The sequence below is a fragment of the Phyllostomus discolor genome, chromosome 13, assembly GCF_004126475.2.
Source record: "Phyllostomus discolor isolate MPI-MPIP mPhyDis1 chromosome 13, mPhyDis1.pri.v3, whole genome shotgun sequence".
NCBI classification, from domain to species: Eukaryota; Metazoa; Chordata; class Mammalia; order Chiroptera; family Phyllostomidae; genus Phyllostomus; species Phyllostomus discolor.
The window spans coordinates 2,774,379-2,790,264 of NC_040915.2; the positions used below are offsets into that span (position 1 = coordinate 2,774,379).

General features: G+C 58.6%; 1 protein-coding gene across 4 annotated transcripts; it reads left to right on the plus strand.

Moving 5' to 3' along the window:
* The first annotated feature begins 640 nt into the window (after positions 1 to 640).
* On the plus strand, positions 641 to 10,716 carry TSPAN17 (tetraspanin 17). Of its 4 annotated transcripts, XR_004900376.1 has the most exons (9): positions 671 to 998; positions 4,300 to 4,350; positions 4,442 to 4,588; positions 5,429 to 5,599; positions 7,568 to 7,693; positions 8,466 to 8,513; positions 9,069 to 9,185; positions 9,329 to 9,746; positions 10,704 to 10,716. XR_004900376.1 is itself a non-coding variant. In XM_028527732.2 (8 exons), exons 1-8 carry the CDS (start codon positions 912 to 914, stop codon positions 9,392 to 9,394), a joined length of 813 nt encoding a protein of 270 aa, XP_028383533.1. In that variant the 5' UTR covers positions 641 to 911; the 3' UTR covers positions 9,395 to 9,840. The 4 variants fall into 4 exon arrangements, 3 of the variants coding, with proteins under 3 accessions (XP_028383533.1, XP_035869740.1, XP_035869739.1); XM_028527732.2 differs by lacking the exon at positions 10,704 to 10,716 and having other exon boundaries at positions 641 to 998; positions 9,329 to 9,840; XM_036013846.1 differs by lacking the exon at positions 10,704 to 10,716 and having other exon boundaries at positions 667 to 998; positions 5,498 to 5,599; positions 9,329 to 9,840.
* The last annotated feature ends 5,170 nt before the right edge of the window (positions 10,717 to 15,886 follow it).

Sequence of the window (15,886 nt, forward strand, 5' to 3'; positions counted from 1 at the left end):
GCATGATTTTTAAGGAGGGCTCTAACATTGAGTATGATTCATTTCCGTCAGAAACTGGATCTGGCCCAGTCCTCCCTGGGAGGGGCTTGTGCGTGACTCCCAGGTACCCAGGAGCCCAATTAGGCCCAAGCTGGGATGGGGAAGAGTGATAAGACTGGGGGGCTCCCAGCGCCTAAAGGGTTTGAGCCAAGGGGCGGGGTGTATGCCCTTAGAAAAACTGAAGGGGTAGGGAGCAGCTGGCGCAGCATTCACAAGACCCAGGAGTCGCCCAGCCCGAGTCTGCGCCAGTACAGGAAGGGCTGAATTTCTGGTGAGTGAGCCGCTGTAATAAAACGTCTGCATGTGTGTTAAGAACGCTAGTGAATCACCATTCCCATCTGCTCGCCGGCGCAGTAACTACTCTCCAGAGATCAGCTCCCACAGCAAGGGCGGGGCTTGGGGTCCCAGGGCGCAGGTACTGAGCCTCGCAGGGTGGGGGGAACTGGGGAGTCCTTCATGCCCGCAGCTTGCGCTGCTGTTACAGAGTGCCGCAGCTCGGACGGCAGGACGCCGCAGCGCTCTCTGCGGAGGCCGGCTTACAAGTGTGGCGAGGCTGGGGGCGGGGCCCAGAGGCCCGAGAGTCGGGCTGGGGGGCGGAGCCCAGGGCGGGGGCAGAGGCAGAGCCAGGCCTAGGGGCGGAGGTGCTCCGAGGGTACCCAGTGGGCTCAGAGCGGGGCAGCCCTGGAGTTGGGGCCGTCCTGGAGTCGGGGCGGTGCCTGTGGGGCGGGCGGGGCCCGACGGGTCTGGTGTGGCCTTGGCCATGAAGCCGCAGCCGCCGGGCTAGGCCCCGGGCGGCTCTAGCCCAGGGCTGCCCGCGGAGGGCTGGGCCCAGCCTCAGCTCTGGGTACCCAGCCGGCGGGTGGCTGCTCACCATGCCCGGCAAGCACCAGCACTTCCAGGAACCCGAGGTCGGCTGCTGCGGGAAATACTTCCTGTTTGGCTTCAACATTGTCTTCTGGGTGAGCGAGGGGTGGGTTCCGGGCGCTGTGCTGGGGGTGCTGGGAGGAGGAGGTTCAGTCTCCCACTGAGGGGAGACCACTCCCTGCCACCAGGGCTTAGGACAGTCTCCCTACTCCTTCCTGCTACTCCTACCTGCCTGCCCAACGCCCAAGAGCACCGGAGGGAACTATTGGGCAGCACAGATTGCAGAGGTGCGGGACACGGTGTAGGGAAGGGGGTCTTCCTGTGTCTTCCTAAGGCTCGGCAGGGAAGGCGGAGTGTTTTCTTGAAGGCCCCAGGGGCACGTGTGGTGCGATTGGCCCTCCCTCCTGCCCAACTCACTTTGATACCCAGAGGTGTGGGGTGCATGCTGAGCCCCAGCCCTGGTTTAGGGAGGAGAGCCTGCTGAGAAGGGAAGGGCCGGGTCCCCTTGCCCCTCCAGCACCTGAGCTTGCGCCTTCCCTTTAGCTCTGGCAAAGGGGGCTGGGTCAAAGCCCTTCCATGTCCGGCCCCATACTGGGAGGCTTCCCCACCAACAGGGTCAGTAGTCAGAGTCCTGGGGGAGGACCTCCCCTGTCTGGAGGCTGGGAGCTGGCCCTGGGGAACAGAATTCTACATTCCACAACCAACCAACCCGACGCTCCAGGGTGGGGCTGCCCCTGTCCTGGGGATGGATCTGCTGGTGCTCCTCCCAGGGTGGCATCTGTGCCCCTGGGCCCTGCCAAGTCATCTCTCCCTCCCTCCCCCATCTCATCTCTCCAAGGCTGCCTGCTGCCTCTGCAGTCTCTCTGCTCTGGCTGCCTTGGTCAAAACACCAGGCCCACTCAGCTGTGTTCGGCAGGCCTCCGTGGCGCTGTCCTCTCCCCGCATGCTGCCCAGTCCCCCTCGCTGGGTGTCCTGTGGCTCCAGTTGCGTTCAGCTCTCGGGCCTGGGCGGGGGGGGGGGGAGGGTCTGTGCAGACTTTCCTGGTGGGGAGGTCTGAAGGCCTGTGTATACAAGCCTATCTGTGAGACGGGGGGCAAGTCACTTCTCTCTGGGCCTCCCGCCCTGGGAGAGGGTGATAATGAAGCCTGCCCCCAGGATTAGGCATATCAAATGAGCTATAATTTACTGTATTCTTGAAGCTACATTATTATTATCTACATTTTACACATAAGGGAGCAGGCCCAGAGAAGTTCAAGTCATTTCACCTAGAGACACACAGCCACTAAGTGCAAAGCCAAGGGGACAGCCCAGTGGGCAGCGAGTGGAGGCGAGGCAGAGCACTGGGCAGAGGAAGCCCCCAGATGCCAAGGGGAGACAGACAGGAGAGACCCAGGCTTGTTCCAGGGCCCCGGGGCTGAGGCAGAGTTTGAGTTTTATGTTGGGGGCAGTGTGGAGCAGCGGGGGCTTCAATGCTAGTGATGGGTCTGTTCTGGCTTTTGTGTTAGAGGCTGAACTGGGTGGTGTGGGGGGGAGGGCAGGTGAGGGGCAGGGGTTGGAGTTAGGAAGACCAGGGAGGAGGCCTGGGGCAAAGTTGGGGTGGTGGTGGTGGTGGGGAAGCTCCAGGGGAAGTTCTAAGGTTGGATTGATAGGACCAGGCCACTTGGGGTGGGGAGTAGAGGGAGGGTTTCAGGTTTGGGTCAAGGTGGCCTAAGGGAGGTGCCTGTGAAGCAGGTCCAGAGTTGTTTTGTTTTCATGGGAAGCAGATCCCAGTATTGCCCTGTTCATAATCTTCCAGTGGTTTCTCACTAGAATACAGTCCAGACCCCTTCCCATGGCCCTCAGCACCCTTTGGGGTCTGGCCCTGCCTCCTTCAGTTAAGCCCTTGCACAACCGAAAGTGACCTAACCTCAGGGCCTTTGCCACCTTCTCCCCCTGGAATTCTTTTCTCCTCCCTGTACCTTTCTATCATTTCAGGCACAGCTAAAATGTCACCACTTTCCCTAACTAAAGCCCACCCCAGTCACCCCTCTGCACTCCCCACTGTGTCGCCCTGTTCGATTTTCTCTAAAGGATCTGTTGGCCACTGACGTTACCTTCTTTGCTCACTGTGGATTTCCCCCACTGGTGTGTAAACTCCACGAGGGCTGAGAGCTAGCTGTCCTATTTGCTGATGTGTCCCAGCATCTGGAACAGAACCTGGGACATGGACATGTCTGCAGTTCAGTGTCTGGAGCCAGGGAGAGGCTTGGGTGGTTATCCGGGATGTCAGTGACATCAAGGAGCGGAAAAGGAGTATGCAGGGGAGAAAGGGCTGAAAGCTGAGGTGGGAACCAGTGGGCCGTGGGCGTGGGCGTGTTCATGGGGTAGGTGAAGCAGAGGAGCTGGGAGGGAGGCTGAGAAGGGACAGGTCAAAGGTGGTATTGAGTTAATCACTGAGGGGTTCAGGAAGGAGAAAGAGGAGGTGGTAGCCTGTCTAAAGGCCATGGGCGGGTCAAGTGGGATGAGGCAGGAGAAGTGATGTTTGGTTTCACATCCCAGACCCTGTGTAGGGGAGAGAAAGAAAGACATTTCTAAAGAGCACAGCAGTGGGAGGAGCCCCGGGTTAAAGGTGGGTGGAGTTGGCCAAGGCTAAGCACTGAGAGGAAGGAGCCTGTAGAGAAAGGGTTGGGGGGCAGGGGGAGGTCTGAAGAAGTGGGCTCACAGCCTTGGCCTTGGGCAGGAGGATGGTCAGGGATCTGCTCAGGGCCAGGCAGTGGCCTTGACATCCAGTTCTTTTCCCAGTAAGGACTGGTGGCAGGGTGGCGGGTGGCGATCAGAGGGCCCAGGCAGAGCTGCAGCCACAAGGTTTCTAGGATACTACAGCCCCTGGCCTAGGCTGAGGCCCCGCAGCTTGGTCCTGCTCCCATCAGGATTCCTTTCCATGCAGGGACTTTGGTTTTGAGCTCTGAGGATGGAACTGGACAGAAAGCAGCCTCTGGCAGACAGAGGTAGCAATGGTGAAATAGAGTGTTGCAGGGTAGCTGGAGGGCTGGAACTGGGAGGGGTAGGGGCCAGGAGCCTTGAGCCCAGCATGGTCTGGTGTGGGAGGAGAGGCTCAGGACACTTGTGAGGAGTGTCCTGATGGCCCTCTGTTCCAGTTCTGGGTTCCAGGAAGAGGCCCTGATGTCCACCCCAGGGCTCGGCAGTGTTTAGTCTTCCAGGCTGAGTGCTGTGGGGAGGGAGCACTGAGATGTGTTCTTGGGAAGGTGGAAAGGATCCTGAATTCTGTTTACAGCCCTTCACCCTCTTCCTTTCTCTCCCCCTGGAGACCCTGAGTACTGGGGGAGCGAGGCTTTCCTGGGGGTGAAGCAGGATGCTAGTGCCCCAGCTTTCAACCCTTCGCTTCTGCTCTTGCAGGTGCTGGGAGCCCTGTTCCTGGCCATTGGCCTCTGGGCCTGGGGTGAGAAGGTAAGATGCGGGGTTGGGGCGTGGGGCTGCCCCACGGGTCAAAATGGTGTGAGGATCAGCACCCCCGCTTGCCTCTGTTCTCCCCACACAGGGCGTTCTCTCCAATATCTCAGCACTGACAGATCTGGGAGGCCTTGACCCCGTGTGGCTGTTTGTAGTGGTTGGAGGGGTCATGTCGGTGCTGGGTTTTGCTGGCTGCATCGGGGCCCTCCGGGAGAACACCTTCCTGCTCAAGTTTGTGAGTACCCCTGCTTTAGATCCACTAGGGACCCCAAGTGGATCCTCCTACCCACTTCTACCCACTTCTTGCATATAATTTATGCCTAATAACATACTTTTATTATGTTATAGTAATAAATATCAGATTCGTACCATCTATATTTATAGGATTCTTTCTTTTGTAAATGACTGAAAACCAGTGACCTAAGCATAAAAGGGTATTTATTGACTCACTAAGAAAAGCCCATGGGTGTGCGGGTGTGGACCAGCCAGCACATTCCAGTCCAGGGACCACCACAATGTCAATTGGTCTGGTCTCTCTGTTTCTCAGGTCTGTCCCTCTTGGTCAGTTCTATCCCCTGTAGGGTCAAAGGATGCCCAGGAATGGTGGGTACTGGCTTCACCCTGTCCTCCTAGGAAGTCCTACTGAAGGCTGAGGCTCTTCTCAATCATTCTGTCCAAGTTCTTTAATTACACTCCCTTGATTCTGATTGGCCGTGTCTGGACCAATCCCCATGGCCCTGGGGGAGGTAGCGTTCTGATTGGTGAGCTCCTGGCGCATGCCCAGTTCTTTATCTGGAAATAGGGAAAGATGATGGCTCCCGCTGAGCCACAGAAACTAAATTTGTATGCGAAGGATTGTTTCTCAAAACAAAACAAACAAACAAACAAACAAACAAACAAACAAACAAAACGAGTAATTACCAGAGAAAGCAGAATGGGTGGGTAGGTAAGGACAGCACTGTTTTACCGATGTAAAACAACACTAAATTGTTAGAAGGTGGGGACTGTGCTCCGCCTGGTGGCACCCCCAGGCTCTGCGTCTCCGACCCCCATCGTCTGTATGCCCCCACCCCAGTTCTCAGTGTTCCTCGGCCTCATCTTTTTCCTGGAGCTGGCAACAGGGATCCTGGCCTTTGTCTTCAAGGACTGGATACGAGACCAGCTCAACCTCTTCATCAACAACAATGTCAAGGCCTATCGGGACGACATTGACCTCCAGAACCTCATTGACTTTGCTCAGGAATACGTGAGTCCAGCGTGCAGCACTGGCCACCACCTGCAGGAGGCACCTGCTGGGCAGATGAGTGAGGGAGCAAGTTTGCTGTGTGCTGGGACCATTCCCTCACCCATGCCGGCCAGACAGGCCCCAGGAAGAGAGCCTTGTCCTTTCTGAGGGAAGCCCGCCCTGTGGGTCCCCATGGGCCTAGTCCTGCAGGGAAACAGGGCTGGGAATAGAGGCCAGAGACTCCAGACTGGCAACTCCTAGGCCAGGGCTTGTACCACACTTAGAGTAGGAATAAAAATATAGATTCCTGCCCTGGCTGGTGTGGCTCAGTGGATTGAATGCCAGCCTGTGAACCAGAGAATCGCTGGTTTGATTCCCAGTCTAGGGCGCATGCCTGGGCTGTGGGCCGGGTTCCCAGTACGGGGTGCTTCAGAGGTACCCACGCGTTGATGTTTCTCTCCCTCTTTTTCTCCCTCCCTTCTCCTTTCTAAAAACAAATAAATAAAATCATATATATATATATATATATATATACATATATGCATATATATACACACATACATGGGAGGGATAGGGGCCAGGTAGGGGTATATATATATCCCCCTTCTACAAGATGCTGGGCCCACAGTATTGGCTGGGCTGCTTTGTGGACACCCTCTTCACTACTTCAGGAGCTCTCTATTTGCCATTCCCCCTCCACTCTGTATTTTATTATACCTGTGGGTCCTCTTCTCTCATTTATATTATTCATTTGGACTCTGAACATATCAGAGTTTGAGATTCCCGACAGAAGCTCCACCCCCAAGCTTAAATACCCACCTCTATGGAGAAGCATCAGTGAACAGCTTACAAAACCCCCGACACCTCACACTTGCAAGTTCTCCCCCACTTGCACAGCACTGCCCGTGCACACCCGCTTACACGGTCATTCTCCTTTGGTGCCACCCACATAGTCTGCTCAGGGATCCAAAGGTGAGCCAGCCAGAGCTGGCTCAAGTGGCTCACAGCCTGGGGCGAGGCAGACACATAGCTGGGTCGTTAAGATGTGGTTTGTTCATTCAACACGGAATTACTATAGGCTTAGTGTGCGCCAGGCCCTGGGCTGGGCCCTAGGGAGTCTGTGGTGAAAAAAACTGGGGTCTGTTTTCCTGGGGGTGGCAGCCTGGGACAAGAGAGGGGCAGGTGCTCCCCAGTGGGAGCAGCAGGTGCCAGGCAGAGGAGAGCAGGCAAGCAGAAGCCAGGCTGTGCACACAGAGCCACATGGCCATACCTCCCTCCCCGGCCTTGGCCCACAGGGCCTCCTGCATCTACTGCTGAGCTGGGTCCCACAGGGGCTGGCTCTCCTGTGGCCGGTGCTGCTTCAGTGAGTTAAGGCTCCTGCCTCCCCTGCGAGGTTGTGAGCTCTTGCTTCATGACAGCCCCACACTTGCCATTGACCCACCCAGGCGGGTAGCCCGTGATGTTCTGGGTGGGGGAGGTGGGGACGGGCTCTGACAACTGCGTTCATGAAGGGCAGTGGGAGGGTTATGAGGCTGGCAGGATTGCCCTCCTGCCACTGTAGGAAGGAAGGGGGATCTTCTTAAAATCTCTGGGCAAGCGTGGGGAGATGTAGTTAGTGGAGCCTCTCCCCACAGTGCAGGCCTGGCCTGGCACCCCCCCTCAGGATATCCTGCAGGAAGTCACCGTTCTTGGGCCAACCTCCTTGCGCCACCCCTTCCTTTTCCAGTCCCTCTTGGGTTAGGGGGACAAGCTCAGGACCCCCTTCCCACTATCCCCTGCTTCCATCAACCTGGGCCAGAGCCTACAGCTGCTCTGAGGGCCCTGGGTCCTGGCCTGGCCTCTCTACTGGGGGGTGGTGGAGAAGTGCCCACCCTCCTGGCCACCTCTATGAGCCTTCCCAGCCTGGTCCTGTCCCTCTAAAGCCCGAGCCTGTCCCCAAACAGAGTGGGCCTGGCTTACCTGGGTGTCTCGCCTTCCCCACCCCTCTAGTGGTCTTGCTGCGGAGCCCGAGGGCCCAACGACTGGAACCTCAATATCTATTTCAACTGTACTGACTTGAACCCGAGCCGGGAGCGCTGCGGGGTGCCCTTCTCCTGCTGCGTCCGAGACCCTGCGGTGAGTGGGGCCTGGGGAGGGGCAGAGGGCATTGCAGATTGCAGGCCCAGTCTGGGGAAAGCCCACCACAGGGCTGCCCGGCCCCTCTCTGGGGGCTGTGGATGTTGGAAGGAAGTCACTTTATGTGGGCCCCCCCCACCAGCCTGGGGGGGCTTGTGTCTGAGACCTGTGGGGAGCACAGGAGCTGTACCTCATCAGCAAAGCCTGTCTCTGATTATAGCAAGATGGCAGTTGACAGCCCCTGGGCGCAGGGCCTGGCCCACCACTGAGCTCTGGGCACCCTGTGTTTCCAGCCAAATACAGCCCAGGCAGCGGCTGCTCCTGGCCAGCCTGAAGGCTTTCTGGGGGCTGGGGTTGGGCCTTCCCTCAGTCATGGGTGTGTGTGGCGGGGCCCCCCAGGCTGCAGCCAGCCCCCCTACCCCTGGGCCACCGTGCTGGGGCGGCTGCCTTCAGAGCAGAGACTTCTCGGAGTGGCCTCTCGGCAGTCGCAGCTCACCCGGGAAGGACGCCGAGGGCCAGGGTTCTTCTCATTCTTGGAGAACTAGAGCAGGCAGGATTCCAAAATAGGGCAGAGCTCGAGCTGGTGTGCTGCTGTGCACCCTGGCGTCAGGCAGAAGGGCACACGGACGGCCCCAGCGAGCCTTGCTTGGGAGCCGTGGATGCGGGAATCTCGTCTCATCTGCTTCCCCCGAGAAGCAGCCACCGTTGCAGAGCTGGGTGCCGTGGGCCCCAGGTGCCCCTCACCATGGCCCGTTTGCCTGTGTTTCCTCAGGAAGACGTTCTCAACACCCAGTGCGGCTACGATGTCCGGCTCAAACTGGTGAGAGAGTGGGGACGGGGTGGGGGGCTCTGAGGTGGAAAGGAGCCCCCAGAAGCTCCTCTGGAAGGCCTTAGTGATCTGTGGGGAGGGGGTGCTGGGTCCCGAGAACTGTCCCGGCACTCAGGCCTTGGTGCCGTCAGGCACGGGGGCAGTGGGCACAGGCACAGCTGTGTGTGCTCATTCAGACTCTTTGTGGAGCACCCGCCAGGTACCCAGCCATGTCCAACATTGGACACACACCCCCAGCGCAGACAGGGCCCCGTCTCTCAAGGAGCCCCCACTGCAGCGGAGGGAGGGACAGGGAGCTCATCGGTAAAGAAGTATGAGCAGCAACGTGATGATTTCAGCTGAGACCTGGGGAGAAAACAAAGGAAGGGGGATGATGGGATTGGGGCTGGGCCGTGGGGAGAGTGCCCCTCAGAGGAGCGGGCCTCTGTGCCCAGAGCCACTGAGGGGAAGCAGCCAGCTGCTCGGAGGCCTGCGGTGGGGCGCGGTGAGCCCAGGCCCACACTGGTGGCTGGGCTGAACCCCGTCCCTGTCCTTGGGTGTCCCCAGGAGCTGGAGCAGCAGGGCTCCATCTACACGAAAGGCTGTGTGGGGCAGTTCGAGAAGTGGCTGCAGGACAACCTGATTGTCGTGGCCGGGGTCTTCGTGGGCATCGCCCTGCTCCAGGTACCCTGGGCGTTCCGAGTGCCGCCCCACTCCCTCACCCCAGGCCACCCTGCCAGTGACCTCTCCCCCGCCAGTGGCCTCTTCCCTGCCAGTGGCCTCTTCCCCGCCAGTGGCCTCTTCCCCACCTCCTCTCCCGCTTACAGGTCTTTGGCATCTGCCTGGCCCAGAACCTCGTGAGCGACATCAAGGCAGTGAAGGCCAACTGGTGAGGCTGCCGCACCGGCCTGGCCTACCCAGGGACCCACGCTGTGCCGCGGTGGGCAAGGCTGCGGGAGGCGTTTCTGCTTGGACCAGAGCCCCGCATGGGGCCCCGCAGAAAGCTGCACTGCCACGCCTGGGCTGCCTGTCCTGGAGCTGCGTATGGGGGCGCGCACAGGGAGTTGCCGTCTGCCCTGGTTATGTGGTGGGCTCTCCAGGGGACTAAGAGGGGCACAGGAGGGGACACGCCTCTCTGCATGGGGGTGCAGGGGAGGCGTGGGGCCTGCTGTTGCCTTATGCAGCCTCTGAGTTCCTTTGTTAGCTGGGACCTTGGCCTTCCCAGGGGCCCGCTTCAGCCTCCAAGTGTGTCTAAGAGTTTTCTCTCCCTTGCTTGCCTCTCAGGATCAAACACGATGATGGCTACAAACTACTCAAATAAACAAAACCTTGAAAACCACTGGCGTCCACCCACCCCTGGTTCTGTCAGCCGTGGGTCTCCTGGCCGGGATCCACCCTGCCCTCTTTTCTGCAGCCTGGGTTGTGTGCTCATTTGAGCCAAACTTTAAAACTCGGTCTAGTTCACATAAAAGCCCCGATCTGGCCGCAGCAGCTCTCCAGCGGCAACCTCTCCTGGAGCACACGCTCATCCACTGGGGCCCATCTGCTCCCTTCTGCCCTGCTGACCCTGTGGGCTGGATGTCGGCCTTGCCCAGCTCTGGGGGCTATGCCCTGCCAGCAGCAGGAGGCTGCTGTGACCAGGCCTGAAGAGAACCTTGGGATGTGAAGACTGGAGGCTGGACCCTACTCTGAAGAGGCCATGGAGGGGGCTGGCCCTGCTGGGGACTGAAACGGGTGCCAGTGGGCCCAAGAAGGTAGCCAAGAGGTGGGGCAGAAATCAAGAAGGTTTGGGAAAGGCAGTAGCTGGAAGCCCAGAGCTGGGCACCTGTGGGGGTGCAGAGCCTAGTTGGGGGCTCATCCATGATTGGCTCCTGGGCTCATTCTTTGGAATCAAGTTCAAAACCTTCCCAGTGACTTGCAGAGCTGCCCTGTGGCCACCAGAGGCCGCACCAGTACAGCATTCCCTGCATCTGGCTTTCTCTGGCAACCTCACCAGGCACAGTCAAGTGCCTGGTGTGTCCACCCTGCTTACTAGTGCTTGGGGTTTGGCGAACTTGAAAGCTTCAAAAGGAGCAAAGTGGCTCAGACTTGGGAGGGTCTGGCTGCTCTTCTCAGCCATGACTTTTTCAGCTGCATGAAGCGGGGGGTGTGTGGAGGGATGGCCTTACCCCTCCGGGGCTGCCCTGTGTGGCTGGTCCCCAGATGTCAGACTCTGCTGTCCTGAGGGCCTGGCAGGGCACATTCCAGATGGACAAAGTGGGCCTTAGAGCAGTGAGGATTTTTCGGTGCTACTTGGACTTTCCCGTTGTTACCAAAGACACACACACCGACGTTGCTTTGTGACGAGAAGTATTTGCATGAACAAGTTGGTAGCAGCAACTGGCCTGAGACACTCGGGTGTGGTGGGGGTCACAGCAAAACACCCATCCCCACCCGCAGTTGGTGGCTGTCACTAAGCTGCAGCTCACTGCTCTAAAGTAAGAATGGAGGCCTAATGTTAGTAATCTGGGGCAGCCAGAAATCCAGATTTTTAGGTAGAATATTTTGATTTTTAAATTCTTGGCAACTGATGAAAAACAATTAAAGCCCTGTAAGCCAGACAAAACGTGTGGGGCCAGCTTGGGCCCTGGTGCCACTGTGGACCCTTCTGGGACAGCCACCCCAGGGCCCTGGCTGCTCCGCTGTTCAGCGCGCCGGAGCTGCTGCCGGGTACGCAGGTGAGGGGCGTGCACCCAGTGTTGTGTCCTGGGGTCCCTGGTGGCTGCCGGGTGCAGGTGGTTTATAGATGCCAAAGTAGATTCAGGTCACAGTCTGGTGTGTTTGTCCTGCATTTTCTGATTTCTGATACTTTTGCTTTTACTGCCCCCCCCCCCCGACAAACCTCACCACCCCCATCCGTGAGAGGTGGAGATTCTTTTCCTGATGAAACTTCAGCTCAGCTGGGAGGGAATTGCCCAGCACACAGCTGCAAGAGGCCCCCAGCTCTGACCCCTCTGGCTGGAGCTTTGCCCCAGGCACGGCCTGCCCTTCTGACGCATCTGGGTGAAACATGCACCCTCGCAGTGCTCACCAGCCACGGACAGTAAGGTGTTACCTGTGAGCATGAGCTGAGCATCTACTTCAGTGCTGAGGATGCAGGGAGATGAGGGCCAGGTCTCTCGGCTGCATTCTTGTGGGGGAGACACAGGACCAAGTGGGTGAGCAAGCATTTGTGTTAATCATGTATGCATGAAAAAGTAAGAGTGGCAGCCTGGACAGTGAACACTGGGGTGCCTGGGAGAGGGGCCCCTTTTGATGGGGGTGGCTAGAGGAGGGGGTCCATCTCTGGGAAGCTCCAGGGGGACAGTGTTCCAGGTTTTGGTACCAGCTGCCCTGGAGGCCCTGAAGCTGAAGAGGTGGGAGTGGTGAGGGGCAGAGGGCAGGCACAGAGGGAAGTGGCGGGGTCAGGTGGTGTTGGAAACGGGGTTGGTGAAATGGCAGCGGTGGCCGTGACCCTGGCCGGGGACCCAGAGTTCTCTGAAGCTCAACTCCGCCACAGGATAGCCACCCACCCACCTACCCAGCCATGCACCCACTCAGGTCGGCTCTGCTGGAGGCTGAGGTCACGGAGGTGGCCCGCACTTGCCCTTGCCCTCGCCTACTGGAGCCCAGAGCCTCTTGGCAGAGGCCAGAGGAGCAGCTGCTGGTGGTGCGATGTGTGTGTGGTGACATGGACAAGATCCACTGCTAGGTGGTGTCTCACACTGGTCAGAGACAAACTTCTTGTCCCCAAGGCAGAACTCAAAAGTTATTTTCCTTGGACCGAGGGGCCCTTGCTCAGATGGGGCTGTTTCCAGATATGTTGAAATCACATGGAAGTGTGTGAGGCCCCCTGCCTATCCTTCGAGGCTGGTCCCTGGGCCATGGGGACCAGGGTGACTGTCCCACCCTCTGTTGGGGAGGGTGCCCACCGGAGTGGCAGAGGCGGTCATTGTCTGGCAGTGGGACAGTGCCCTAGGGACCCTGGGCCTGCCTTGTTGGACTACAGAAGGTGCTTCCAGCTCATAGGAAGGCGCCCTGTGACAGTGTGCTGCCTCAGAGAGAGGGCCTGAGGGGAACCAAAGGGACAGAAAGAGCCCCGGGACAGGCAAACCTTCAGATCTGGTTTGGAGGCCTAGGGAGGTCAGGACGGGGTGGCCTCCCAGACCTGTAGCCAGCCAGGCCACTGGGTCACATGCCTTGGAGGAGCTACTACTAGTGACCACCAGAGGGCACCAAAGTGCAGCTGACAGGTGTGGCGGGACAGCAGGGCAGGGGGGCTATGAGCGTGGGGTCACCGAGGGGAGCCCCTGAGGCTGAGTTAAGACCATGTCACCAGTTCAGAGGCCTGCCGCCCTCTGCTGGGGCCACTCTGGGGACAGACAACGCTGCCTCCATCCCCCACCATCCTCCACCCCACCCCACCCCACCCCGCTTTTTCCCAGTGCTCAGGGTGACCCGAGCCTACAGCCTCCACAGGTGGCCCTGCCTGCCAGATGGAGCTGCGGGCGGGTCCCTGCCTCTCCGACCTGGAAGCCAACATGCTCCGCCACACACACTTCCATTCCCTCCTTCGGCCAGACTTACTGAGCACCTACTATGCTCCAGACACTGTTGTAGGCATTTGGGGTCCATAACAGAATAAAGAAAGACCCACTTCCTGGTGCTTGCAGTCCAGACTGGCATCAACAGCCTGTGTCCACAAAAAAAGCATGTATTTCCAGCTTTCAGGCCACTCAGCTCTGCCTTTATGGCGGGAAGCCGCTCTCGCCAGGACAGGTGGGCATGGCAGCATTCCCATAAACTCTCGGGACACTGAAATTGGAATTCCACATAATTTTCATGTGTCGCAGAATATTATCCCCCCTTTGATTTTCAACCATTAAAAACACAAAACCATTCTTGGCCCTTACTGGGTCCAGCTTGGCCGGCAGCTGCCCAGGAAGGGAGGGGACACCGGTGAATCCTGTCCCCAACGCTCTCCTGCAAGCAGGGGTGAGTGCGAAGGGAGTGTGAGCGGCGGTGTGGGGGCGGGGCGGGCCTCAGTGTCAAATGGGGGCTCAGAAAGCAAACTAGAGCAAGGACTTTTTATTTTTACTGAAAATTATGCTGATAACAAGTAAAATAGGAATTCAACCTACGTTAAAAATGGAAGAAACGCTGGTCCCTTTCCGGCCCCATTCTGTCCCCACCCGCCCCCGCTCTCTCCCAGCTTCTGGAGTCTGTGTTCTCCCACTTCTGCATCCACAGAAAACGTAGAGCGTCATCTGTGTGCGCTCTAAGCAGCGGGCGGCTGTCCCACCTCACCAAGGCTCTTTCCCGCTCCCCTAATCATGCCTGCTCATTAAAGCCGCTCATTCCAGGTGACCGTGGGGGTGTCTCCCTGCGGGAACAAGGCCCGTCTGCTTCTTTGTCCCTCACCTGATGGGTGGTGGGCAGTCAAGTTGCTCCTGCTTTAGGGCTCTTTCCGCTCAGGGCTCTGGTTAGAGGTCACACCCAGCCCTCTCTCCTGGGGTTCAGGCTGGAGCAGCCTTGCTTTGCTGGGCAGGAGGATGAGGCTACAGGGGAGGGTGGCCTCAAGTTGGGGCTGATGGCAGACGTGGCCCCAGCAGGTCCCTTCCTGGGCCCATGGGCCTCATTTTGTCCCTCAGCCCAGCCTTCAGTCTGGTGCCTGTGCCCACCAGAGGCCTGGAGCTCAGCCCGTCAGAGGTGTGAAATCCTCACGATTAGCTCCTTGGCACTGCCAAGGCTGTTGTCATGGTGATGCCTCCTGGTCCCTTGTGCAGCCCCGGAGGCAGGTGGGGACATCAGCACCCTGCATGCAGTGGGGCCTCCACTGGGGCCCGAGCATCTAGTCCTTGACTGAAGGAGTCTGCCTGAGGCGCCTGGAGGCCTGCATATACCTGGACACCTGGGTCCCGCTTGCCAGGACAGTCATGTCTGGGAACTAGCTCTCCAGACCTGCCTCCCACCAAGGCCAGACCCTCCCCAGGCCACCCTAGCACACTCCAGCCCCAATCTGTGGGAGTCTCCTGGGAAATGTGCCTGGAGAGAGGAGGTCCCAATAGAGGGGCCATCATGTGCTCCGCACGCCTGTGTGCCAGGCCGTGCTGGACACCGGGAGTTCAGCAGCTGCTCCCACAGGGCTCCTGTCCTCAGGGGCTCACGGTCGGTTGGGAGACGCTGACAGGTGAGTTGTCAGGCCCTACAAGTGATTTATTTGTTTGAATAGGTGGTGCAGGCACGTGCTTACAAACTCAAACTGCATGGCAGCTCTGCCCAAACCCACTCTCGCCGCCTCCTCCCCTCCCCGAGGTGGTCCGGCCTGCCCTCCTGCCCTGCTCCTTCTGCGCCTTCAGAAGCAGCTCTCCGCAGGAAACAAAGCAGCCAAAGTCCTATCCACACACTGCACAGCTGCCTCATGCCCTTGTGTCTGCGTTTTTCACTGACAAGCATTTCTGGGCCATCAGTACGTATCAGTATGTACATATCCAACCAATTCTTTTCAACAACAGCAAACCGATAATAATAGCAAGAACTTGTACTTACTATGAGCAGGGCGCTCCTCTAGGCACATGATTTATATTAACTGATCGACTCCTCAGACAGCTGGCGGGGTGCTCTGCTTACCTCTCTTGCCAGGTGAGAGGGCTGGGGACACCCTCTCTGTGTGATGCAGCCTGTTCCACCTTCATGGCTGCTCCTGGGGACATGCTGCATGTTTGCAGGCAGCGAATAACCCGTACTTCTAGCTTCGGAGGACAAAGACTTGGAAGTGCATGGCTGGGTTCAAGGGCACACACATTGTCACCATGCATAGCTATGACCACGTTGCCCCTTGAAGAGGTCGGGTCCTTACTGGGGTGCACCTGCCCATCCCGCTCCCAGCAGGCAGAGCAGGCACGGCCCTGCCCACCTTTCTGTGTTTGCCAACCTGGTAGAAGAAGATGCCTCTCCTTATGGTTTCCTTTGCAGTGCTCTTACGAGGGAGGCCAGGCATCTTTTCATGCAGATTGGCACCACTTGGTGTGATGAGAGTCATAGAGCATGAGGTTTGTGGGGGCAGGGTGCCATGGCGCTGGGTGGCTTTCTGCCTGGGTGAGAGTGAGGTGGTCTAGAAGGTGGCAGGTGAAGACAGTAGGATCCAGGGGCGTGGGGGTGACCCAGGGAGGGCATCCCGGTGGGGGTGGGCTGCACAAAGGCTCAGAGGGGTGGGAGTCCAGGCCTGGGGATGCTCCTCTTCTCCAGGGTCAGCCTTGCTCCCCAGGGCCCTGATCCCCAGCCCGGGCTGTTTCCTCCAAGCACAGCTTGAGCCAAACCTGGGTTCTTGGGGATTCCTCCCCCGCCCAGGGGGCACCTCTCAGGGT

What these genes read in the sequence shown, in the direction of transcription:
- TSPAN17 (XM_028527732.2), top strand. Translation starts at nt 912, where the DNA reads ATGCCCGGCAAGCACCAGCACTTCCAGGAACCCGAGGTCGGCTGCTGC. An exon ending in ACACCTTCCTGCTCAAGTTT is followed by an intron (nt 4,589 to 5,428) that starts GTGAGTACCCCT and finishes CCCCCACCCCAG; the next exon opens with TTCTCAGTGTTCCTCGGCCT. An exon ending in GCTGCGTCCGAGACCCTGCG is followed by an intron (nt 7,694 to 8,465) that starts GTGAGTGGGGCC and finishes GTGTTTCCTCAG; the next exon opens with GAAGACGTTCTCAACACCCA.